This window comes from Amia ocellicauda, chromosome 5 (assembly GCF_036373705.1).
Source record: "Amia ocellicauda isolate fAmiCal2 chromosome 5, fAmiCal2.hap1, whole genome shotgun sequence".
In the NCBI taxonomy this organism is placed as follows: domain Eukaryota; kingdom Metazoa; phylum Chordata; class Actinopteri; order Amiiformes; family Amiidae; genus Amia; species Amia ocellicauda.
This window is the reverse complement of record NC_089854.1, coordinates 11,463,233-11,490,603: the sequence shown is the minus strand read 5'-3', so window position 1 is coordinate 11,490,603 and position 27,371 is coordinate 11,463,233. Positions and strand designations below refer to the sequence as shown.

At 45.5% G+C, this 27,371-nt stretch overlaps 3 protein-coding genes across 3 annotated transcripts; 2 read left to right on the top strand and 1 right to left on the bottom strand.

Annotated features, from left to right (window-relative positions):
- The first annotated feature begins 662 nt into the window (after positions 1–662).
- LOC136749431 (homeobox protein otx5) lies at positions 663–7,602 on the top strand. Its single transcript, XM_066703729.1, has 3 exons — positions 663–1,599; positions 5,086–5,237; positions 5,680–7,602. The coding sequence occupies exons 1-3, from the start codon at positions 1,503–1,505 to the stop codon at positions 6,319–6,321; spliced, it is 891 nt and encodes a 296-aa protein (XP_066559826.1). The 5' UTR covers positions 663–1,502; the 3' UTR covers positions 6,322–7,602.
- Positions 7,603–17,416: 9,814 nt separating this feature from the next.
- h3f3c (H3 histone, family 3C) lies at positions 17,417–21,062 on the bottom strand. The gene is made up of 4 exons (XM_066703728.1): positions 20,935–21,062; positions 19,502–19,645; positions 19,071–19,224; positions 17,417–18,885 (listed from the first exon to the last, which is right to left on the bottom strand). The coding sequence occupies exons 2-4, from the start codon at positions 19,627–19,629 to the stop codon at positions 18,757–18,759; spliced, it is 411 nt and encodes a 136-aa protein (XP_066559825.1). The 5' UTR covers positions 19,630–19,645; positions 20,935–21,062; the 3' UTR covers positions 17,417–18,756.
- Positions 21,063–21,629: 567 nt separating this feature from the next.
- Positions 21,630–26,424, top strand: nop53 (NOP53 ribosome biogenesis factor). The gene is made up of 13 exons (XM_066703727.1): positions 21,630–21,984; positions 22,364–22,428; positions 22,583–22,667; positions 22,970–23,169; positions 23,343–23,398; positions 23,497–23,592; positions 23,722–23,823; positions 24,112–24,273; positions 24,396–24,571; positions 24,819–24,885; positions 24,996–25,072; positions 25,274–25,330; positions 26,329–26,424. The coding sequence occupies exons 1-13, from the start codon at positions 21,779–21,781 to the stop codon at positions 26,333–26,335; spliced, it is 1,356 nt and encodes a 451-aa protein (XP_066559824.1). The 5' UTR covers positions 21,630–21,778; the 3' UTR covers positions 26,336–26,424.
- The last annotated feature ends 947 nt before the right edge of the window (positions 26,425–27,371 follow it).

Sequence of the window (27,371 nt, the reverse complement as noted above, 5' to 3'; positions counted from 1 at the left end):
AACAGTTGTCAGAAAATATACTAATGAAAGTAGCTAATGAACACAATACAAACTCAATTCTAGTTAGGGTAAAAATAGGTTTACCATTATTATTATTATTATTATTATTATTATTATTATTATTATTATTATTATTATTATTATTATTATTATTATATGCTACGTTTTTTCCACAATACATATTATCATACAAAACCGCACAGGCTACAAGTAAATAAAAAAATGTACAATGCTTTTACAACAACAACTACAAAATAATAATAATAGTAATATTAATAATAATTTGAATTTAGTGCCTAAATGCCATAAGCCGTTATTGTCTCTTTCGTAAACGCTACAGAAACACGTTCTCTCTCTTCGTCTTTTAGGGCACAGCTGTAATACTAATACAAAAAGGAAGAAGGGAGAAAAAAAAGCTCAAATAAAAAATGAGACAGAGAAAAAGAGCGATGGGGAGAGAGTAAAGATGTGGAGCAGAGGACAGTATAGAAGTGTGTCCTATGTTCCAGCCCGTCACAGAGGGGGGAAGGAGGAGGAGGAGGGAAAGGAGGAGGAGGAGGAGGAAGGAGGGAGGGAGGGGGCACTGTCCACTCAGTACCAAGTTGCCAGTAATTAGCCGGCCCCTTTCTTGCACCGCTCACTTATTCCTCTCACACCCCGAGTCGCTGGACACTGCCGCCGAGGGACACACGGGCTGCACCGGGTCCCGCACAGAGACACGAAGAGGGACAGAGACAGGATATTATATTATATTATATATATATATATAGGGAGAGAGAGAGAGAGAGAGAGAGAGAGAGAGAGAGAGAGAGAGAGAGTCAGAAAGACAGGAGGGCAGAAAACAAGTCGTCAGTGGAATATAAAAGGAAAAATTAAAAAGGGGAAAAGTCTTCGCCCTGTCCTGTTTAATTCCGGCCGGTGTGTTGGGAACTCAAGGCGCACCGATTAAAAGCCACTCGGAGATTATTGCTTTAAGCGCAACTTAACAGGGACACCTGCCGTAACTGTGCGCATCTGTCTGCGTGTGTGTCTGCGTGTCTCAGTGGGTAGTGGTAAAAAAACTGTGTTATAGTCGTAAGCGTACGCGTGAACTCTTTGCGCTTGGACATCCACAGGTGCCCTGGGAGACAGCAGCGCAGCAGCGGGGATACACCTGTTCTCCGCCCGGCCACCTTGCACTCTCCCGCGGCACAGCCCGTCCCGGAGCGTCCGGGTACCTCTCAGCCAGAACAACAACCACCAGAACAAAGAAAGACATACAAAAACGAATTGATCAAGAGCGAATACAAAGCGGTAGAAAGAGAGAGAAAGACCCCCCCCCACCCCAACAGAAGAAATCCCGGCCCCTCGCCGAGAGAGAGAGAGAGAGAGAGAGAGAGAGAGAGAGAGAGAGAGAGAGAGGGAGAGAGAGAGAGGGAGAGAGAGATAGAGAGAGAGAGAGGGAGAGAGAGAGAGAGGGAGAGGGAGAGAGAGAGAGAGAGGTTTAAAGTGCAGACCCGAGCATGATGTCTTATATTAAACAGCCACATTACGCCGTGAACGGGTTAACCCTGTCCGCGCCCGGCATGGACCTACTACACTCCGCCGTCGGATATCCGAGTAAGTCTGTACTACTACTATTACAATAATAATTATAATTTGTAGTGCTGTTGTGTTTTGTATAAGTTGTAATGAACTGTCATAAGTACGTTAGATTCACAACACTTTCTAGAAGGTCTTTGTTGCTGTAATTATTAATCATGTTATTAATAATATTTGACTTGCCCTCTCTGTTGGCGTCTGAATCTCAGTGTTGGCTGAGGGAAAGACTTATGCGGAGGGGGAGAAGGGGGGGGGTCTTTGGGGCTGAGGGGGGAGGCGGGTACAATACAGGTGTATACTAACAACAGTGTGCAGTTATACTGTACAACAGTTATATACACTGTACACGGCTTCACTGTCCATCTAGGCTGCCGTTGCACTATTCTGTTGCACAGTGCAGTTTAGTGCAGCACGGTGGATGGGTTAGAATTTTCTGTCCTGGGGGGTTGGGGTCGGGGCGGCTTGTACGATATCGGAAAATAGTGTTATTATTATTAAGTCAGTCCAGTGCAGCGCGATTTAGCGAGTTAGATAGAGAGGGACAGAGACTGACAGAGAGACAGAAAGGGAGACAGAAAGACAGAGATACAAACAAACAGAGTGACAAAGAGACAGACAGGGGGACAGAAAGACAGTGACAGAGAGTGACAGGGGTGGGACAGACAGAGGGATAGAGACAGGGAGCAGAGAGAAGAGGTTGCACTCTCACGGCAGTTACCGAGCTTTGTGTTTGAAAAATAGTTTGTATTATTAATATGTATTATTTGCAATAATAATAATAATAATAATAATAATAATAAACCAATTTCGTTCTTAAATGTAGACGCGTAAAATATGTTTAGCTTATACCTTTAAAACAACAGAACACGGAGGCTATTTAAAGGTTATATTTCCAGTTAAAATTCTACAATTTAAAAATAAACTTTGTGCAAATTATGATGATGATGATTATTATATTGAAGCGTTTTTTTTTTCCTTTTTTTTAAGGAGAACAGCTATTCAGGTTATTGACAGATTATAATGTGGCCTACAGACTAAAAATGAAGTACAACGAACGAATGAATACGACTGATTAAAAAAATGATTAACAGACACGCAAGGACACGCGCGCACACACACACACACATAATATATAATTATTTTATTATAATAAATACATATTTTACCTAATTTATAATAACATTTAGAAGCATATATTAACTATTATAACGACAGTTACTGTTTATAACCATTAAAGTAACGACTGGAAGATCTTTCTGCTTTCGTTGCCTATATTATTATTATTATTATTATTATTATTATTATTATTAGTAGTAGTAGTAGTAGTAGTAGTAGTAGTAGTAGTAGTATTATATAATACTTTGTTAGGAAACAAACAACGACGAGATTTTTTACAGAGTATACAGTACAGTGAAATATTACATTAAAGTACAGTCGCCTGCTGTAGTGTACACCGCATTATATTGCACTGAATTGAAATGCACTTTATAGTATAATATAGTACATGCAATGCAGTATTGCAATGCAAATAACATGGTACAATAGTACACTTCCGCGCAATGCAAGTAACATTTAAAAAGCGCTTTTCAACGAAATAATATGTAGACACAAATACCAACCACAATATAGTTACAGAAACGAAAATAATATTGTGTGGAAACTAGAAAACTACAGAAAACAGAACGAAATGTCGGATTAGATAGAGAAGGATACATTAAAACAATAAGCATAAAGACAGCTAAACCCCGCGTCCACTCAAAATGTGTAATATTAAAAAAACAAAAACGAATAAAAACACCAGGAAGTCGATAGGTCAGACAATGTTGTCATAAACGCCTTTGAAACGTGTAACTAATCACACGTCGCCTGCCCGGTCGCCTGACGTAAGACGACGTCAGAGCTGCAAAGGTGTGCGGACGGACTGTTAAAATATGGCCATAATAATAGTAATAATAATAATCAAGGATCATAAAATAACGAAGTAAAATGCATACAAAACACTTGAGCGTTTTAACAAAAACACACAAAATAGTTTTAAACAAATAATATATATGAATGGGAATACTGAGCAATCGGTTTCACACGGACGCACATGTATGATGCACGTTACACAACTACCATACAGTACAGCAGGCCTACAATGTAAAGCATTGCAGTACACTGTAGGCAATGCAATACAGTACAGCAGAGGGCAGTTCAACACGCTGTTCGTTATGATTAATTGCGATATCCTGTAATGAGAACATATTCTTTTACAGAGAAAATAGTGTCTTAAAAACTGCGTTTCGGTCAGTGAACCGGCAGTGCAGACAGCCAATCTGAATAATAATAATAATAATAATAATAATAATAATAATAATAATAATATTATTATTATTATTATTATTATTATTATTATTATTATTATTATTATTATACAAGAGGTGATTTTCGGACAGACCTGCCTGTTTAATGTTAAAAGTTAAATATAAATTATAAACACTAAATGCGATTTAAAAGTGTTACTAAAATGCGTTAAAGGTGTTACGCTCAGGTATTATTTATGCACATGTTCTTTTATTCTGCATGTTCTGAAAATTCCATTGAAAGTCACACTTAAAACAAACACGCTGTTTTAACATACTAGTGAGTGTGATTTTTTTTACTTGGTGTAGGATAAAGCACACTGTTCTTCTGTAACTCATATTTCTACACAGCTCCTGTGTTAAAATTAACCACGTGTCTTCTTAATCACGTTAATATTTTTTTCAATAACGACATTTGCATATAATTTAAAAGTTATTATGAAGCATTCATATTCAGCACAGGCCAGTCACTATCACTTATTGAGACTCTTAATAATCTATTATATTCCAGATTATGAACAATTTAATAATGCAGTTTCAGTTTGGGTCCCCTGCCTATTCCACTGTTCTACACTGCACTACACTACACTATTGTACTGCACTGCACTGTTCTACACTATATTCAATTGCACTGCACTGAACTGGGCTGGAGTGTGTGTTCCTTCGCTCTGAGCAATGTGAACTGGACTGGTGTGGGTGAGAGCTGAGACACCTGAACCCTCCCTCGTTCACTAAACACACAGAGCTGCCAACCCACTAGCTCACTGTGTAGATAACTAACCCCTGAACACCCTGAATTGTACAAGAGCTTCAGACCAGTCTAAGTCAGTGTATCAGTCAGTCAGTTACTGTCTGCGAAAAAACACCAGGCACAAAGCAGAGCAAACCTCAACATAGAGGTTACTGCTTCCGAGCCAGCCGGGATCTGTTGCACACCATGTGTTAAATTATATAATATAACCGGGCAAAGTCAAAGTCTGTTAATGGCAATAATAACAATATTAATAATAACAGCAACTGTGTAGTAAATGCCTTTGTTTAGATGTGTGTGTGTCAGTATCAGTGCATGAATAAGGGTGTGAGCGTGTGAATGAGTATGTGTTTGTGTAGGAGTGTGTTGGAGGGTGCCAGTCTAACAGGGTGTGTCTGGCTTCCATAGCGACCCCGCGGAAGCAGCGGCGGGAGCGGACGACGTTCACACGTGCTCAGCTGGACATCCTGGAGGCGCTGTTCGCCAAGACGCGCTACCCTGACATCTTCATGCGGGAGGAGGTGGCGCTGAAGATCAACCTGCCTGAGTCCCGCGTTCAGGTCAGACTGGCCTGTGTGTGTCTCTGGACCTCTCTGGGTCTCTCTGTCTCCCTCACTGTCCCTTTGTGTTCCTCTGTGCCTCTATCTCTCTCTCCCACAATGAACACTAGTATATACCCATGAAATCTCACTGTCCCTTATCTGTACCCCATTATAGAGGGATGAAGAGAGGAAGAGGGGAGGTGGGGCCCCAGGAGTGGCCCTGCTTGATGTAGGTCACTGCAGCGCAGGATTATCACCCACACAGCACAGATTACTGCATCAGACTCACAGCCCACACTGTGCACACTGAATGCTCAGACCTACACAGCACGCTGAACACTGCACTCTGAACACTGAGCTCCCCTCTCTCTCCCAGTGCAGTACAGTTATCACCAGTGTGTAATAACCTCTCAGTACAGTGCAGTCCAGTCTAAATGATACCCCCCCCTCTCTCTCTCAGGTGTGGTTTAAGAATCGTCGTGCAAAGTGCCGGCAGCAGCAGCAGCAGAGCAGCGGCCAGACGAAGCCCCGCCCCCCAAAGAAGAAGGCATCACCAGCCAGAGATACGGGGGCGGAACCCATTGCCAATGGCCCCTACAGCCCCGCCCCTCCGGCGGCAACAGGTGCAGCCATAACACCCAGCTCCAGCGCCAGCGCCAGTGCCAGCGTGTCCATCTGGAGCCCGGCATCCATCTCCCCGCTGCCTGACCCCCTGTCTGCCTCCACCACACCCTGCATGCAGCGCTCCAGCACTGGCTACCCCATGACCTACACCCAGGCTCCGGCCTACTCCCAGAGCTACGCTGGCTCCTCCTCGTACTTCACTGGCCTGGACTGTGGCTCCTACCTATCTCCCATGCACCCACAGCTCTCCGCCACTGGAGGCGCCCTCAGCCCCATTGCTGCCCCCTCCATGGGTGCCCATCTCAGCCAGTCCCCTGCCTCGCTGTCCTCGCAGGGCTACAGCGCTGCCTCCCTGGGCTTTGGCTCTGTGGACTGCCTGGACTACAAGGACCAGACCGGCTCCTGGAAGCTCAACTTCAATGCAGCTGACTGCCTGGACTACAAGGACCAGAATTCCTGGAAGTTCCAGGTCTTGTAGGAGGAAGTTAAAGGAGATGAAGATGATGATAAAGATGATTATAGAGGAGGGGGTAGAGGAGGAAGGGGAGACACCATGGCGCCACACTGAATACGACCAATTAAAAACAAAAAATATTTAAAAATACAGAAAGTATTGATAGCTTGAATGTAATGCTTTTGATATCAATGATGCGAAAAAAGGTCAATTTATGTAACGATGATAAAAAAAGGAAGGGGACAAGAGAAGACAGCTAAAAAGCTGTAGTCCAGTTTTCCTTGGTATTCCTCCAGTATATTTTTGGAAACATAAAATATACATAAATATATATTTACTAAAACTTAAAAACAAGAATTTTCTAAATTTATTTTTTGTTTTGTTTTGTTAATTGGTTAATTGATGTGGTAATTTATTAATTAGGGGAGCATGATTACTAAACACTATTTTGTAGTTTTGATATCTCTCTCTCTCTATATATATATATATATATATATATATATATATATATATGTATATGTATGCATATGTATACGTATATATGCACAATTAATTTGCAATGATAATCCAGTGTTTGGTCCTGCTGCAGGGAGTCAGTGGGGGAGGTTGTGAGTTATTCTGACTCAGGTGGAACAGGGGGGGAGTTAGAGGGATATACAAGCACACAAACAGTGTGTACACAAATAGCAGCAAATGTGTTCCTGCTGTGCCCACCCTCTCTCTGCCTCCGTCTCTGTTACTGTTTTGAACTGCTCTGAACACGAGCCAGAACTGACTCAAGGACTGGAAGGGGAGAGGGATGGAGTGATGGGGGCATGAACACTCCTCTAAATAAGATGTGAACATAGGAGTGGACCAAACTGGGACTCTTAGAGCGACAAACACAAAGCACATGCCAGAAAGGGAGAGAAAGAGAAAGAGAGAGGGGGAGGGAGAGAGGCGGGGGTTAGGACAGAACGCACTGTAACTGCCCTTTACACTTGGTTCCTATTGGATAGAGACACAGAACTGTACTAACTTTAATGTTTTTTTGTTTTTGTTTTGTTTTTTAGTTTCTAACTTATTTATGTTACTTTTAAATGTGAGTTTTTCAGAGTAAACTTGTGGTAATTTGTTTGGAGGTTACAATTATTATTCTTACTATTATTCTATTATTATTACTACAATTATCATTCTTGTTATTACTACTACTACTACTATAATTATTACTATTGTTATTATTATTACTACTGTTATTATCATGATTGTAACTATTATTATCATTTTGTTTGTTTTGTAAATATTAAACCTTAACTGAAAATGCAATGATGTCTGATTTCAAACAAATGTCTAGGCAACTGTCTGATCTTTCTATTGTTGTGTTTCTTTTGGGTTCACTGTCTGTCTGCATTCCTGTGGCATTCCTATACAGACACTGCTTTCGGAAATAAGATCTGAGGGGTGTGTAACACAACACAACACAACACCTCTGTATAACACCACACAGTACTGCAGGCCTGGACAATGCTACATAACACAACACTACACAACACAACACTGCAGCCCTCTATTACACTACACAACATTGTAGTCCTGATCTTGCTGGGTTCTAGTTGGCTTGTTTAATGGTTATGATTTGGACAGAGACTGCTGAATTTAGTGTCCCCCCCACCTCTTAACAAACACACACACACTCATACATATGCATACTACACACACTCACACTCACAAACATAAACACTTAACACACAAAAACTCACACAAACTCACTGGCCCTTACTAATCTCTACAGGTGCAGCTGTATCAGACCCTTATGTATTGTGCTACACTATAGTCCCCACAGCGCTGGCTCCAGTCTGGGCTCTATACTATACTATAGTCCCCACAGCGCTGGCTCCAGTCTGGGCTCTATACTATACTATAATCCCCACAGCGCTGGCTCCAGTCTGGGCTCTATACTATACTATAGTCCACACAGCGCTGGCTCCAGTCTGGACTCTATACTATAGTCCACACAGCGCTGGCTCCAGTCTGGGCTCTATACTATACTATAGTCCCCACAGCGCTGGCACCAGTCTGGGCTCTATACTATACTATAGTCCACACAGCGCTGGCTCCAGTCTGGGCTCTATACTATACTATAGTCCACACAGCGCTGGCTCCAGTCTGGACTCTATACTATAGTCCACACAGCGCTGGCTCCAGTCTGGGCTCTATACTATACTACAGTCCCCACAGCGCTGGCTCCAGTCTGGGCTCTATACTATACTATAGTCCACACAGCGCTGGCTCCAGTCTGGGCTCTATACTATACTATAGTCCCCACAGCGCTGGCTCCAGTCTGGGCTCTATACTATACTATAGTCCACACAGCGCTGGCTCCAGTCTGGGCTCTATACTATACTATAATCCCCACAGCGCTGGCTCCAGTCTGGGCTCTATACTATACTATAGTCCACACAGCGCTGGCTCCAGTCTGGACTCTATACTATACTATAATCCCCACAGCGCTGGCTCCAGTCTGGGCTCTATACTATAGTCCCCGCAGCGCTGGCTCCAGTCTGGGCTCTATACTATACTATAGTCCACACAGCGCTGGCTCCAGTCTGGGCTCTATACTATAGTCCCCACAGCGCTGGCTCCAGTCTGGACTCTATACTATACTATAGTCCACACAGCGCTGGCACCAGTCTGAGCTCTATACTATACTATAGTCCACACAGCGCTGGCTCCAGTCTGGGCTCTATACTATACTATAGTCCACACAGCGCTGGCTCCAGTCTGGACTCTATACTATACTATAATCCCCACAGCGCTGGCTCCAGTCTGGGCTCTATACTATAATCCCCACAGCGCTGGCTCCAGTCTGGGCTCTATACTACACTATAGTCCACACAGCGCTGGCACCAGTCTGGGCTCTATACTATACTATAGTCCACACAGTGCTGGCTCCAGTCTGGGCTCTATACTATAGTCCACACAGCGCTGGCTCCGGTCTGGGCTCTATACTATACTATAGTCCACACAGCGCTGGCACCAGTCTGGGCTCTATACTATACTATAGTCCCCACAGCACTGGCTAAAGTCTGGACTCTATACTATACTATAATCCCCACAGCGCTGGCTCCAGTCTGGGCTCTGTACTATACTATAGTCCCCACAGCGCTGGCTCCAGTCTGGGCTCTATACTATACTACAATCCCCACAGCGCTGGCTCCAGTCTGGGCTCTATACTATAGTCCCCGCAGCGCTGGCTCCAGTCTGGGCTCTATACTATACTACAGTCCCCACAGCGCTGGCTCCAGTCTGGGCTCTATACTATACTATAGTCCCCACAGCGCTGGCTCCAGTCTGGGCTCTATACTATACTACAGTCCCCACAGCGCTGGCTCCAGTCTGGGCTCTATACTATACTATAGTCCACACAGCGCTGGCTCCAGTCTGGGCTCTATACTATACTATAGTCCACACAGCGCTGGCTCCAGTCTGGGCTCTATACTATACTATAGTCCCCACAGCGCTGGCTCCAGTCTGGGCTCTATACAATACTATAGTCCACACAGCGCTGGCACCAGTCTGGGCTCTATACTATACTATAGTCCACACAGCGCTGGCTCCAGTCTGGGCTCTATACTATACTATAGTCCCCACAGCGCTGGCTCCAGTCTGGACTCTATACTATACTATAGTCCCCACAGCGCTGGCTCCAGTCTGGACTCTATACTATACTATAGTCCACACAGCGCTGGCTCCAGTCTGGGCTCTATACTATACTATAGTCCACACAGCGCTGGCTCCAGTCTGGGCTCTATACTATACTATAGTCCACACAGCACTGGCTCCAGTCTGGGCTCTATACTATAGTCCACACAGCGCTGGCTCCAGTCTGGGCTCTATACTATACTATAGTCCCCACAGCGCTGGCTCCAGTCTGGGCTCTATACTATACTATAGTCCCCACAGCGCTGGCTCCAGTCTGGGCTCTATACTATACTATAGTCCACACAGCGCTGGCTCCAGTCTGGGCTCTATACTATACTATAGTCCACACAGCGCTGGCTCCAGTCTGGACTCTATACTATACTATAGTCCCCACAGCGCTGGCTCCAGTCTGGACTCTATACTATAGTCCCCACAGCGCTGGCTCCAGTCTGGACTCTATACTATAGTCCACACAGCGCTGGCTCCAGTCTGGGCTCTATACTATACTATAGTCCACACAGCGCTGGCTCCAGTCTGGGCTCTATAATATGCTATAGTCCACACCGGTGCAGGCTCCAGTCTTCAGTCTGAGAGTTGGAGAAACAGATTGAGGAAGGAGTGGTGGAGAGGTAATCTCCGGTAGCAGCATATGGACAGCAGAGAGGAGAGAGAGAGGAGAAGAGAGAAAGACAGAGAGAGAGAGAGGCCGAGGCTTCCATTATGATTCATCTCTGTGCTCTAATCCGCACACACAGACTGCGCACCAGACTGCTGCACACGCACGGATCAGACCTGTTGTCATAGCAGCAGGGACAGACACACATAGACTGTCCAAACTGGGGTGGGGGGTGAGGTACTGACCAAGTCCAGGAAATACAGACAAACAGGTTGGTGTGGAGGGGAGGGTTGGCCAACTAAATTCCTATATTGCTATCTCCATCCCATTTCAAACTTTCAGACTTTTAGAGTTTAGCACAGTACAGGACAGGAAAGTCTAATACAATTTTAAAGTGTAAATTACAGTACAGTTAAGTTTCGAATATGGTATAGTACATTACAGTATAGTACAGTGTAGTATACTATGGTACAATCTTGTACAGCATAGTATAGTACAGTATAATACAATGCAGCCCAGGATTTTACAATACAGTGCACTATGGTAGAGTATAGTATAGAACACAATAGAACAGTACAGTATAGGTCAACACACAGTAGGCCCTATAGCACAGTGTAGGACGGTAAAGTATAGTGCAGTGGAGCACAGTACAGTGCAGTATAGTGCCGATGGTGGGTCTGTACTGTAGTATGCAATGCTGCACCTATTGTTTGCAGGTACCCTTACCCAGGGTGCCGTACAGATTTCACGAGAAACATTTTCAAAGCACTATTAAGTGCAGTTAATACAATAATTGTAAAGTACAATTAACATAAACCCTAATACACATGAGCCAAAACAAGGGGCAAAATAGAGTTTTGTCACTGGTGTGTGCCATGGGGTGGGCTAGGCATAAGTACAGGAGGAATCACAGTAACATGATTAAAAGTGTGAAAAAACATAAGTAATCCGGACAATGAGAGAGCAAATCAGTTTAATAAGAAAGTGCAAAAGTGTAAGAGTGACAAGACACCCAGGGAGCTGTTGGCTGCAATAGTACAGGTACAGTGTGAACAGGTGCGTCTTGAATGGACGCCAGAAGGTCGTTCCACCACCTAGGGGCAAGGAGGGACGGGAGCGGGGAGGTGAAATGCACTGAACAGCTGCACTGGGCATTCTGCCTGCTGACCGGATACTGCTGGTGAGAAGGGCTCAGGGGTCGAGGGTCAGGGTTAGAGTTAGTGTTACACTCTTTTTCTGTCCCCTTGTCCTCTGCCCCCCCCCCTCCTGCACACACCTTTCTTGTCTCTCTGATCCTGTTCCCCTCTCTCTGTCTCTGTCCTCTCAATCATACCCCCTTCCACCCTGTGTCCCCCTGTCCTCCCTTCCTCCTTATGTCCCTCTGTCCTCTCTCTCTCTCACTCTGTCCTCCTCTCCTCCCTATCTCTCTGTCCATCTGTCCCATTTTTCTGTTTGTCCCCCTGTCCTCTCTCTCCTGCTCTGTCTCTTTCTCCCCCTGTCCACCCTCCCTCTCTCCCTCCTGCCTCCTTGTTATTTTTACTGATCTAATTTAGAGAATGTCCCAATCCTCTTACACAGCCTGCCCCCTCAGCGGTTCAGTAAGTGAATTAGAAGGATTAGCATCTCTCTCTCTGGATGACAAATTGGTTCTGCTATTGCCCCCGACAGCTGCCACCCGACTACCCCCCCCACCAACAGCCAACCAATCCCCAACCAACATCCCCACGCCCCAGAGAATGCTGGGAAAAATATTTTTAATTAAACTGTGGTTGGGCAGCATGCACTGCAACAACAAAAATCACAACACAACAACAACAGCAACACAATAATAAGAAACAAGAGCATCATCAATAAAACAACAACCATACTACTGCAATGCAACAATAACATACAACAAACATGACAATAATGACACGCAATATCAACAGAGTACCAAAACCAGTACACTGTACACACTGTACACCTGGAGAATATACTGTACACACTGTACACACTATACACCAGGAGTATATACTGTACACCTGGTTTATACACTATACACACTGTACACACTGTAAAACTGGAATATATACTGTACACACTGTACAGCTGGTCTATATAGTATACACATTGGTCTACATACACTGTACACACTGTACACCTGGTATATATACTGTACACACTGGTCTATATACACTGTACACACTATACACCTGTTTATTATACTGTACACCTGATATACACTCACCTAAAGGATTATTAGGAACACCTGTTCAATTTCTCATTAATGCAATTATCTAACCAACCAATCACATGGCAGTTGCTTCAATGCATTTAGGGGTGTGGTCCTGGTCAAGACAATCTCCTGAACTCCAAACTGAATGTCTGAATGGGAAAGAAAGGCGATTTAAGCAATTTTGAGCGTGGCATGGTTGTTGGTGCCAGACGGGCCGGTCTGAGTATTTCACAATCTGCTCAGTTACTGGGATTTTCACGCACAACCATTTCTAGGGTTTACAAAGAATGGTGTGAAAAGGGAAAAACATCCAGTATGCGGCAGTCCTGTGGGCGAAAATGCCTTGTTGACGCTAGAGGTCAGAGGAGAATGGGCCGACTGATTCAAGCTGATAGAAGAGCAACTTTGCCTGAAATAACCACTCGTTACAACCGAGGTATGCAGCAAAGCATTTGTGAAGCCACAACACGTACAACCTTGAGGCGGATGGGCTACAACAGCAGAAGACCCCACCGGGTACCACTCATCTCCACTACGAATAGGAAAAAGAGGCTACAATTTGCACAAGCTCACCAAAATTGGACAGTTGAAGACTGGAAAAATGTTGCCTGGTCTGATGAGTCTCGATTTCTGTTGAGACATTCAGATGGTAGAGTCAGAATTTGGCGTAAACAGAATGAGAACATGGATCCATCATGCCTTGTTACCACTGTGCAGGCTGGTGGTGGTGGTGTAATGGTGTGGGGGATGTTTTCTTGGCACACTTTAGGCCCCTTAGTGCCAATTGGGCATCGTTTAAATGCCACGGCCTACCTGAGCATAGTTTCTGACCATGTCCATCCCTTTATGACCACCATGTACCCATCCTCTGATGGCTACTTCCAGCAGAATAATGCACCATGTCACAAAGGTCGAATCATTTCAAATTGGTTTCTTGAACATGACAATGAGTTCACTGTACTAAACTGGCCCCCACAGTCACCAGATCTCAACCCAATAGAGCATCTTTGGGATGTGGTGGAACGGGAGCTTCATGCCCTGGATGTGCATCCCACAAATCTCCATCAACTGCAAGATGCTATCCTATCAATATGGGCCAACATTTCTAAAGAATGCTTTCAGCACCTTGTTGAATCAATGCCACGTAGAATTAAGGCAGTTCTGAAGGCGAAAGGGGGTCAAACACAGTATTAGTATGGTGTTCCTAATAATCCTTTAGGTGAGTGTATATAATGTACACACAGGTCTATATACACCATTCACATTGAGTATATACTGTATACTGTGTATACATACACTTTACACAAAGTTGTAATGTTTTTTATTTATCTATACACTATACACTGGAGTTAGTGAGAGACAGAGAGAAAGAGTGGGAATGAGAGAGAGAACAATACACCTGACACACCTCCACCACATCTCCCCATCTCAATTTCACTCCCAGCTTCTCCCTCTCCCCTTTACCCCCTCTCCCTCTCTCACCCCTATACCCCTCCCCCCTCCCTTTAACCTCCTTCTCCTCTCTCTCCCCTACCCCTTCTCTTTTTGCATCTCCTCTACACCCCCCCTCTCTCCCTCTCTGTCTGTAATTCCAGTGTTCTGCTTGTCTGTAATCCTGTGTTGACCTCAATCCCATGATGTAATGTGTCACGTGACCTGTGGGGTTGGTGGGGGGTGAATGTGGGGCAGAGAGGTTTAATCTGCAGTGCTGGAGCAGCCTAAACCAATCACAGCACAGCTCACACAGACTGGGAGGGGGGGACTGTTTCCGAAGTTACAGAATATCATCTGACTACAGGTTTCTGTCTGCCTGTCTATCTGTACAGTCTGTCTTGCTTTTTGTCTGTACAATCTCTCTGCTTGCCTGTCTGTCTACGTGCATCTATACTTTCCTGTCTGTGTCTGCTCTGTCCTACTGGTCACCCTGTCTGTACTGGGCACAGCTATCTGTCTTAGTGTAATTGTCTGTCTGTCTGTTTGTCCATCTCATCTTACTCTGTGTCTTTCTATCCATCCTTTGCCTTCTGTCTGTCCGTCTATCCATCAGTCTGTCTGTCCTGAACTACAGCTTCTAACCTACACTGCCCGTCTGTCTATAATTAGTATTATAATGTCATTATTTATTATTAATATTATCTGTATTATTATTAATACATTAGTTTGAAAGCACACACACACACACACTGCCTACAACTCCTTATCAGATGCTCCCTGGGGTCGAGGAATATTTGTGGCATTTCTCTCTCACATTCTACTGTTTTATTTCTCTGCACATGGCCCCAACGAGCCACCGTACATTAGCAACAAAATGCAGATCATAGCAGCACAGCAATAACAATCACTGAAACACAGTTAAAGGCATAATATTATTGTTATTAGTAGTAGTAGTTGTTTTAGTGGTAGTAGTAGTAGTATTAATAGTGGAAGTAGTAGTATTGTCGTTGTTGTTTTCGTTCTTGATGTTGTTGTGGTGATGATGATAATATGGTGATGATATTCTCTGAGAGGCTATCAGTGTTTGTTAACCCCTTCACCGCTGTCTGTGCGGGCTGGGCACACCCCTATCACATGTCACAGGTGTGAGGTATTCTGTTCTGTATTGGGACTGGAGACATCAGTGATGTTTGCGCAGTGGAACACTGATTCAGTCCCTAGAGAGAGAAAACGGCACACACTGCATGGAACTTACTGAAGACACACACACACACACACATACACATACTAACACACTCAAACACACTAACACACTCATAAACACTCAAACACTAACACAATTTTACACACTCACACTAACACACACATACACACTCAAAGTCACACAAACACGCACACTAACAATCCTACACATACACACATACACATACACAATAACACACGCATACACACCCACACACACTCACAAACATACTAAGATATGTCCAGCCTGAGATTTACTGACAACAACTCTAACCCCAATCCGAACTTGCAGAATAATGTACAGTAACCCAAACTTTAAAAAGTGGACGGGTCAGTCTATGTGTGTGTGAGTGTGCGTGCGTGCGTGTGTCACCGTGTGTCAGTGTGTGCCTGTGACTGAGGTTAATCTCTCTCCTCCCTCCCCCTCTATCTCTCTCGGCCCGCGCGGTCGGTGCTGTGCTGTGTTAATCTGCAGGGCTGTCAGTCAGCACTCTGAGCTGCAGACAGACAGATTGGGCCCTAATCCCTTCGCTCAGAACAGATGGGGGAGAGAGACGGAGAGAAAGAAGGAGAGAGAAAGAGGGGAAGGGGACCAGGGGACCTTGGGGAAGGTGACCAGCCCTCCTCACCCTGAGACACACAACTGCCAACCCACACACGTGTTGTTACACACAGTTCACAAGACTACCCACAAGACACACAGATATAAACCATACACTGATACTGTGCTGCGTATTGTGTGAGAGAGAGGCAGAGCGAGCGAATATGATGTTGAAATAGTAGTTAAAAACTAAGATAGGAGCTTGGAAGTGCATTATTATTGTTATTATTATTATTATTAAGTATTATTATTAGCTACAGTGATACAAAGAGGTTCAAGTGGGTGATTTCTGCATCTGGGTGTGGCTTGACACAGACCCCCCACACACACGCTTTGCACATGGGTGATTGGTCTTCTCTTAGACAATGCTGCCATATTCTGGACAAATGCTGGCACCGCATCACCCCGACTATCTTGGTGGCGTAGTACCGACTCTGAGCTCAAGTTGGCGGCAGTGCGTAACGAAACGGGGCTCCTGGGCGCTTACTGAGAGATCCGTGCTGGTTAAAGTATACACAGTATACACAAATATTAAAGTTTGACAGTTTGTGCAAACATGATTTGATTGTGCAAACCCACAGTTTTATCAGCTATCCGGGTGGGTAGTCTCCGATAATTCCACAGGTGAAGAAGCTGGCTGTGGTTACACCTGCTCAGTGGTTGTATGTACTGCCATGTTCTTTAAAATGACGTTGGAGGCGCATTACGGTAGAGAAATGAGCAACAGCTCTGGAGGACATTCCTGCACTCAGCAAGCCAATCACACCCTCCCTCACAACCCAAGACATTGTGTTGTGTGACAAAACTGCTCATTTTAGAGTGGCCCTTTCCTATCCCCAGCACAAGGTGTACCTGAGTAATGATCGTGCTGTTCAATCTTCTTGATCTGCCACACCTGTCAGGTGGATGGAATATCTTGTTAAAGGAGAAATGCTCACTCACAGGGCTGTCAACACATTTGTACAAATACTTTGAGAAAAATAAGTTTTTTTTTGTATGGAACATTTCTGTGATCTTTTCAGTCAGCTCATGAAACATGGGACCAACACTTCACGTTGTGTACATTCTTGTTCAGTGTATATCCTACCATTCGCTCACTGGTTATTCATTTACTTTCAAACTCCCTTTAATGTATTTTATATTTATTTTGTAATCTGTAAGATGTGCTTACAAATGGCATGTTGTATAATTGAAGCATTTTATTTGGCAACACTAATTATAGTACACCTCTCCACTGAAATTAACTTGATTTGAGAGACAGGCAGAGGTGGACGGAAACACACACACACACACACACACACACACACACACAGAGACTGGCAGAGACAGGTTTGTGTAACATCTATTTATTACCACCTTAATATGAGAAACCTGGAAATTACAAAGATCAGCTTTTAAACTTCTGAAACATTTAAATCAAAATAGAAAAAAAACAAAGACGATAATATATATGGCATCACACCAACCAGACAGACAGCAAGAAACAAGAGAGTTGGGGGGGGGTATTGAGAGTGATTCAGAAGGGAAAAATATGGGGAGGAAGATGGACTAAGATAGAGAAATAAAAAACAAGGGGGAGGGAAGCAGAGGAAGAAGACAAGATATGGATAGAGAAAGGGAGACAATAGGAAAATTAAAGAACTTTTATCTGTTTTGTAAAAACATGTTTTTGTCATTTTTCATTTAAATAGTCTGTTTCTTTATTAAATTGATTTCAGCCATTAAGAACAGACTGTGTGTATTTGTGTGTGTACGCACGAGAGTAAATATAGCAATACATACTACAAAATAAAATGCAGAAAGTTAAAAAAATTAGAGACACCAACCAAACAAGTACTTAATAAATCATAATCATTGTTATCTAAATAAGAATTCAGAGTTGCCTGTAGTTGAAACGTTTCACTTTGTGCTGAACAGAGGACGGACAGACAGACAGACTGTACAGACACCCTGCCCCCCCTGCATTTCTGTTTCCACAGTGCTTACACCTCCCTCCCTCCCCTCTCTGCTCAAAGCTGTGGAGTGCAGACACACCAATCTATCACAATGGAAACAACATTCACAAAGAAGATACACCCCCAACACACATACCCCTGCCTCCAACCCCCCCCCCATCCCTCTCTCTCAGGGAGGGGGGTGCCGAGACCAGGCCGGGGCAGTTATTTGTAGCACCCTGCTGAGGGAGATGTGCCCCTGGCCAGCAGATACACCCCGGCTGTCTGTCTGTGAGTCCCTGGCTGTTTGTCTGTGTCGGTATGCGTGTCTAAGTCATCTGACTGTCTCTGTGTCCAGTGAATCAGTTCAATCCAACACAGCGCGCGCGTGCGCGCTCTCTCTCTCTCTCTCTCATTAATAACACAAACCCCTGATTCACAGAGACACACACACAGTCTGTCTTGTCCCACCATGTCCTCCTGTCAGTATGTCTGTCCGTCTGCCTGCTCAGCACAGAGCCGGTACATGCACAGGAAGGGTACCCTAAGAGTCTGCGTCCGACAGGACTAATACACACGCGACTACACACTGATCTCATCAACACCACCACTGACAAACAGCTACGAGAGAGAGAGAGAGAGAGAGAGAGAGAAAGGGAGAGGGAAAGAGGGAGGCAGGGAAGGGGATGGGGAGCAGGGAGAGCAGGAGGAACAGGGGGAGGAGGAGAGGAGCCGTCTAGGCACGCTCCCCACGGATGCGGCGGGCCAGCTGGATGTCTTTGGGCATGATGGTGACTCTCTTGGCGTGGATGGCACACAGGTTAGTGTCCTCAAACAGGCCCACCAGGTATGCCTCGCTGGCCTCCTGCAGAGAGAGACACAGTGAGAGAGACGCACAGACACTGTGAGAGACACACTCACACAGTGACACACTCACTGTGAGAGATGCACACCAAAAGAGACACAGAAGTCCAGTCATCAGTCAGTAGGCAGCCTATGTGAAGTCAGTGAGAGTCCAGTCAGCAGGTGAGTGAGAGTCCAGTTAGTGACCTGCAGGGCCCCGATGGCAGCGCTCTGGAAGCGCAGGTCAGTCTTGAAGTCCTGGGCGATCTCTCTGACCAGCCGCTGGAACGGCAGCTTCCGGATCAGAAGTTCGGTGGACTTCTGGTAGCGTCTGATCTCTCTCAGAGCCACTGTCCCGGGCCTGGGGGAGTTGGGGAAGACAGTGGAGAAAAGGGTGTTAGTGTGTAAATGCCCTGCAAATGTCTGAATGTTTTTCCAATTCATTGGAAAAATTGGTAATGCTATAGTATACTGTACTCCACTGTTTCTGGACTATACAGTAATACTATACTATAGTGTTCTGTCATATGCAGTAATACTATGTGCTAGTATACCACACTGACCTGCTCTGTAGTATACAGGACCACTCTGTACTGTGTTATATTGTAATACAATACTGTGGTGTTGCACAGCCTCACCTGTAACGATGTGGTTTCTTCACCCCTCCAGTAGAGGGCGCACTCTTACGAGCAGCCTTGGTGGCCAGCTGCTTGCGTGGGGCCTTCCCCCCGGTGGACTTACGGGCGGTCTGCTTAGTACGAGCCATGGAGAGGAGCTGTCAGCTGAGAGTGGCAAAGGGAGAGAGTTCATTACCCAGCAGATGCACTCAATATCAATGTTTGTTACATTGTTAAAGCTGTTTTTCATGTTTGTGTGTTTATCCATCTGTGTGTGTGTCTTTTGTTGTGATATTTAGTAATACTTGTGCCAGTACAGTAGTGGCTTGTTACTTTAAGTCAGAGGTGTCCAACTCCAGTCCTGGGGGGCTGCAATGTCTGCTGGATTTTGTTCCAGCCCAGCTCTTGGCTCCTTAATTGGTCTAATTAAACAATGAACTGGATTAATTGCACACTTCTCTCCACTCTAACATGTTCTGTGGCTTCAATGTTTTGAGTCATCCACAAATTGTTAGATCTTGGCTATAAAAATTGGATAAGTCTACCTGAATACATCGTGACATTAAGTAATTGGGAGCTCCTGCTGCAATAAAAAACAGCAGACACTGCTGCGCCCCAGGACTGGAGTCTGACACCCCTGCATTAAGTTACACGTTAGTTGTTTAACTCACAGATTAGTTTATAATAAAGTTATACATCTGAATGTGATTCTTTAAGAATAATAATTGTATTATTTGAATCTCCCACAATCTCAATTCTTTCGGACTAAGGACGACAATGCCCAGAAGACTGTGCAAAACAGTCCTAGCAACAGAGGCGTTTAGCCAATAGTAACGTAACGGAGGTGGGACTAGATGCAATTCCCAACCAATCAGCATCGCGCACACACCATCCATCAAGTGAGGCGAAAAAACAAAACCGTGCAATCACCCGGAGAACCGCGGCACAGCGAATCGCCAAACAAGGGCCGACTCAGCGGGCCAATCAGCGCGCCCGGCGGGGCAGGGGGCGGGACGCTCCGACCCGCCCCGCCCCCGCGCCCGAGCCCATGGCCGCCGAGCGCAGCGCCGCCGGGGCGAGACCTGCGCGGCGGCGGCGGCGGGACGAAACTTTCAAAAATTATCCCAATTCCCCACAACTGGCCCGCAAAACGGCCGGCGGGCTGCACAGTAGACACCCCAAGGAGGCCGGAAAGTTACAGGCAGCCGCTCTTCAACCCGCCGCCGCCTCGCTTAACCGAAGAGAAAGCCCTCCGCGCTCAGCGCGCTTTCCAGCCGCAGAAGTAGAAAGGCTGTGTTTCTCTCTCGCGTCTCCGCTGTCGGGTCTGTGCTTTTACCTCCCTTCCACGGAAAAACGCCAAAAATCGCGTAAAAACAGAAATAAAACAATTCTCAAACTTCAAAAGTGAAAAAAAGTACCTGATGAGAAAGATGTCGGTGTTTGTAGGTACTTACCTGTGGGAAAGTGCGGGTTAATTTGTGAAATAAAATGTTTGGTAGTCTGGCCGTGTCAGTATTTACTGTGTCTCTCACACAATGAGAGCGGAGCGTCCAGCGGGAAAATGGCCGCCGTGTCAATCACTCTGCTCCCACAATGCACCTCACTCCGCTTCGGTGACCATGTTTTCTGCTATTTTCAGGAGCCCAATTGATACATTTCGGGAGATTTCAACGTCACATTCAACAAATGTGAATATTGACACATATTTGCACCAAATACCGGTGGGAACAGGGGCAGAATGAGGTTAAAATATATATTTTGTGCCGTGTTTAATTTGATCTTGTTTATCCGGGGAGGAGGGCAGTTGTTTAATCACAACGCCACAACTATTCTTGAGAAATAAAATAAGTTTTATTGTTACTATTATTGGTGATTATTGGGAAACAAAACTGCAACATTCAATTATTATTTCTCACTACAACAAAGACTACTACTAGTAAAAATAACAATACACTTAATAGCAATTTAAATCAAATGTCATGCACCAGTAAATAATACAATTTAAATATAAAACGTATTTTTGGTGGAATGTGAGCAGACTAAATGCGTCAACAAAATAAATATAGATATAAGTCTATAGAGCATTAGGTGTAGCAATATTTGAAATATTGAATATTTATAGTTGCAGCCCTCAATACTTTTTGACTGCGAGTCACTTATAAATAATTACTATTATTATTAAGAACATCAGTGTTCGATTATCCGATTTCGCACGACGGCGTCTGTGCGTCACCACGTCCGGGAGGAGGCGTCGCTTGAGTGACGTCAGCGGCGTGCACCAGTCTTTCCGAGTGCACAATGGCGGCGGCCAGTCGCAAGAGACGCGTGGCGGCGGGCAGCGACGGTTTTCTGAGTCTGAACGCGGGTTTGGACGGGACCGAGTCCGGCATTAAGAGGAGGAAACGGGTTAACAAAAACAAGAAGAAGAGCTGGCTGAAACACAGCGACATACAGGACGTGGAGGAGTTTCTGGACGACGTACGACTACAGGAGAGAGCGACTGGGTGAGAGTTACTTTAGTAAACATGTTTCTTGTCATACCATTAAAGCGGATTGAATTGACAGAAATAGAGAGCTGTAACTTACATAGACACTTAAGTAAGCAACGTAGCAGAGTAAGAAGAGGGACCATAATGGGGCAGAACTGTAACAAACAAACTCACACAGAGAGTGGGAGGAGAGAGGGTGATCTAAACACACTGACTGAGGGAAGTGAAGATTAACTCGCACAATCGGGGGGTGAATTGTGTGTGTGTGTGTGTGTGTGTGTGTGTGTGTGTGAGAGAGAGAGATTCCCTATTCATTCATTCATTCATGCATGCATGTGCGTGTGTGTGTGAGCACATATGTTGACTCCCTGGTGATTATTGACTGTGTTTTCAGGGGCCTGGTTGCAGAGAAACCTGATGACAGCCTGTTTTTCGTGGACACAGGAGACCAAAAGGAAGGTACAGTCTCAATTCAAAAACCCTGTATTGGCATGGCTAAATTCCAACAGTGTTGCCAAAGCATTGACATATGGGTCCAGTGCTCAGGAACATGGGAACCAAAATGTGAGTCATTATATTTTAAAGATTCTAACACACAAATCTCTTTCCGCAGAGGAGGAGCCTGCAGTGGGCAAGACTCGGCCCCTGAGGATAGACCTGATCTTGCAGCCCGACTCTCGCGTCCCTGCGCCCAAAGAGTGAGTCTCCCCTCCTCCGTGTGTCCACTGTGTCCTCTTGCTGAACGAGTCACTCTCACTTAGTAGTGGTGTTGGAGCATAGGTGTGTCAGTCTGCCCAGTGAGGAGAGACATCCTTGCGCTCACAGTATTCCTGCTGCTAAAGCTGCTGGGAATGTGAGGAGAAGACAGGGTTTCCCATGCGATGCCAAGTGGGCATAGGCATGGGAACTGAGGGCACTGTCTAGTAAGAATAAACAGTCAACTCTCGGGGGGTTTGTACCAGTTTGTCACTGTGTACCTGTCTTCCCCTGCTGTCCGCAGTGTTCTCGCACACCAACAGCCTAATGCAAAGAAGCTGCGCCGGATATCCCAGAGGGCCGAGCGGCTGGCAGCACGTGGGGTGTTGCCACGGAAACAGCGGCTCATGCAGAAACGGCTGGGAGGGGCCAGTAAGCGGGGGATGCGTCCGGTGCCCAACAACCACCCGCAGAGAGACTATTACGACCTGTGGGGCAGCAGTGGTGAGTCCTGTCACTGTCTGTCATGCTCTGTCCGCACCCGTCTGACCCTGTATCTCGCTGAGTGTCCCTGCCTGTGGGTGTGTGTGATGTTTGTTGTGGTTATTGTCTCAGCGTGATGATCAGTGACTTAGCTTTGGTGCCCCCTGTGTGACTGATATGGTCTCTCCTTACAGAGATGTCTACTGAGGACCCCTACTACCTAGAACAGACCAAGAAGAAGCTTGTGAAGGTGAGGGGTGGACTGGGAGAGGATGCCTGTCCTTTAACACAGACATGTCTGTGATATTGACTCACTCAACACCATTGCGTATTATTTCTCTCTCTTAGCGTCCCGACAGGCTCAGTGTGAAGCCCTCGTCTCTCCCTGCTGTGGAAGTCATCGCCCCGGGAGGCTCCTACAACCCAGACTTCTACTCCCACCAGGTACTGCAACCCCCACCTGTTTCTGCTGTTCTGTATTGTGTAGTGGTGTGTATGGTGTTGGTTGATGTTTGTATTGACGGTTGTGGTGGTGTTACAGTTGTTGAGATGAGTGTTGTTGCTGTTGTACAGGCTCTGCTACTGCAGGCCCATGAGGTGGAGGAGCGCAGGCAGAAGGTGGAGCAGCGGCTGCAGAGACAGCTGGCCGTCCCCCGTGAAAGCCGAGCCACAGAGGTACATCCGTTTGTGCGTCTGTCTCTCTTTGTGTCCATCTGTCTTTGTCTTTTATTCTCTCTGGCAGTCTCTCTCTAAATTGTCAGTGTGTCAGTTTGCCCAGTGAGGAGACGCATCCTTGCGCTCACAGAATTCCCGCTGCTGGGAATGTGAGGAGAAGACAGGGTTTCCCAGGCATTGCCAAGTGGGCATAGGTATGGGAACTGAGGGCATACCAAGCGAAGAAGAAGAAAAGACGGTGTTCAGTTCAGTTCAGAACTCTCACACTTGCGCTTTCTCTCTGTCCAGGAGTCAGTAATGCAGGAGCAGGTACAGGGTCTGCTGGAGGAGGAAGAGGAGGAGGAAGAGGAGGAGGAGCAGAATCCCAGGGCCAGCCTAACAACCCAGAACACCACCAGGGAGAAGAAAACTGAGAAACAGAGACGGAAAGAGAGAGAGGAGAAAGAGAAGGTGAGCGCAGCAGACTGGAGACGGGAGGAGTGTATGTCAGTGTGTGAGTTTCAGTTGTGTGACGCTCTCCAAGACCGTGCAAATATGTGTGCGCGAGTGTGTGACCCGTGTTTGTGTTGTAGGCCCGGACCCGGCTGGCCCAGCGGGAGCAGACGGACAAGCAGCAGCAGTGGTTCCGGCTGCGGTCCATCAAGGCAGAGCTGCAGCGCAGGGCCCAGGTTACGGCCCAGAGGCGGCAGCGGCGGCAGGAGCGCAGGGAGGCAGAGAAAACACAGCCCCGCCGGCTGGGGAGGCTGCGGTCAGTCACTGCACACACTGTATACTGCGAACACTGTACTCCACACACTGTGTACTACACTATACTGCACTACACACGGTGAACTGTTAAACAGGGTTAACTACTCACACTGTATACTGTACTCCACACTGACACACTGCGCACTGAGTAACTCCTGTGTCTGTCTGGGCACTGCTGACTGACCGACTGCCTACTACACCCATGAGTCTGTCTGACCGTTTCTGCACTCCTGTCCGTGTGGTTGCAGATTCGAGGCTCCTGACCTGGAGGTGCAGCTGAGTGACGAGCTCCCCGGCTCCCTGAGGCAACTGAAGGTACCCCCCCGCCCCGGGTCCTCGCTCAGTCCCTCTCTCTCGCACTCACACACTGTACTCACTAGCATCACCCCGTGAGACTGAAGCTGTGCTGTTTCCTCCTCCTGCAGCCAGAGGGCAGTCTCCTCAAGGACCGATTCAAGAGCCTGCAGAAGAGGAACCTGATCGAGCCCAGAGAGAGAGCCAAGTAAGAGCCCCCCCAAGCCTGTCACTAGCCCAAAGCTGTCTGTGTTAATACCAATTTCAAAAGCTGTAGAGAATCATTATAGTTTTACAAAACATATCCTGAACAAACTGTGAGCCCTAATGCAGGTCTCTGAATGCCTTTCTGTCCTGGGCTGTGTATGTTGGTCTGTCTCTGCTCACCTGTCCTGTGTCTGCTCTGCAGGTTCAAGCTGAAACACAAACTGAAGTACGTGGAGAAGAGAGCTTTCAAGGAAATCACGTAAGTGTCTCTTGGTCTCTCTCTGCTGGTTTCACAGCCCTTGATTAGCACTGGTCTTGCACTACTCTACCTGAAATAACAGTGGGTAGTCCAGGACTAGTGTTAATCCAGCCCTGTGTGCTATTAGTACATGTTTTAATGGGATTGACTGTATTTGATGACAGAAATAGTGTATTTCAGTGTTGACCGTGTAAGAAAATAAGTGTCAGAAATAACAAATTGCTATGAAACCCCTTCATTTAATGTATTCTGTATAGTAACACTATTTTTAAAGTTATGATAGTAGCAGTAAAATACCCTTAAATGGATATTTCGGGGTCGTCACACTACTCTTTGTATATAGGCAAAGCAATCACCATTTGACAGCGCAACACTGATTTATAATATTCAGAAGTATAGCAGCCTATTGTATTCAATAACTACATATACAGTATTTTTAAATATTGGATGCATTCATGGTACAATCGTCACAGATTGTGAAAATGAATTACTGTGCTGGTCAGATCTGCGCACATCCTGCACAGCATGAATGCACACGTATTCGGTTGCATCAGAAGTAGACTGAAATGTTCGGACTACTGTATATAGTTACTTAATTACCTTTTATAAATGTGTTATTGTAGGTGTTATGCTGCCATTTCTTATATGCACTAATCATAAAATGTAAAATGTAAATATCCGGTGTTTTATTAATACAAAATGACCCAAGCTCACTAGATTATTGCAATGTGAACGCAAGTGATCTGAGTCCTGAGAAAACACGGATGTGAACCATGAAAATTAACTCGAGTTAGTTTCCAGATGAACTTGGCATGTTTGTACACGACAAGTGTGATGCAATGTTTCAAAGCAAACGAACCCAGTGTGAATAGGGGGTTAGTGTTCAGTGTATTGCATTGTGATTGTATTAGTGTACGGTGTTCAGTGTATTGTAGGGTGACAGTATTGCAGTGTTCAGTGCATTGCTGTGATATATATATATTTTTTTCCTGTTCCAGGCTGTAGTTGACCTGCCTCTGTTGCTGCTGAATCTTGGACCCCCCCACCACCACACATGTGCACTCACACTTTTCTATAATAAAGACTGTACTGCACACTGATGTGGCCTCCTTCTGTACAGCACACCCTGTAAAGACAGGGTACTGAACACACACAGTCCTGCACAGATGCACTGACCTCTTGGTGTTCTGCTATGGTCACTGTAGTGCGCTCCATCTCCAGGCCAGCAGAGGGCTCCCGTACACTGTCTACAAACCTGAAATTAAGAACATCAAACATTTCTTAGCAGAGATGCCTTTTTCCAAGATGACTTAGAATTGTTACTATATATAACATTTTACACAAATGCCCATTTACACAGCTGGGATTTTACTGGAGCAGCCTATGAAGTACCTCACTCATCCCTCAAGAGAACAGCCGTGTCCCCCACTTGGGATTGACTCTTGACCCTCGTCTCCACAGTCCAGAGCCCTGACTACTCCTCCACACTACTACCCTAAGGGAAACTGTCTATATATCTATATAGAAACTATCTATATAGATCTCTCTATAACCCATCACCATGTCAATCCTCTGCTGGCTGGACTCCATCCTGTTTTTACTCTTATTTTGGTATCCATCCATAATATCCACTATCCACTAAAAAGGTAGTGAGGGGGTAGGAGTGATATAAGATGGGGGGGGGGTGTTAATCAGTCACCATGACTTGCTCCCCTGATCCTTGAACCCGATCAAGCTGTGCCAGTCTGCAGGGGATGCTATGTTTCCTCTCTGCTGAGCTACAGCATACTGTGTGTGTGTGTAAAAACAGTCAGTTTACAGGATGCACAGATGTCAGTTTTCTCTCACATTTTGCTCAATTAATAATCCCTGATGAATGGCTGTGTTTTCTCTTTAATTCTATGTCGCAAAGGAATCAATAAAGACATTTTTTAAAGTTTGTAGCCACTATTCTTTGTTCTTTCTTTTCTCTTGGTCTGAAAGGCTGTGGGACAGTGTCTTTTGTCTGTCTTTCCCCTCCCCTCTCACTCTTCTGCCCTGG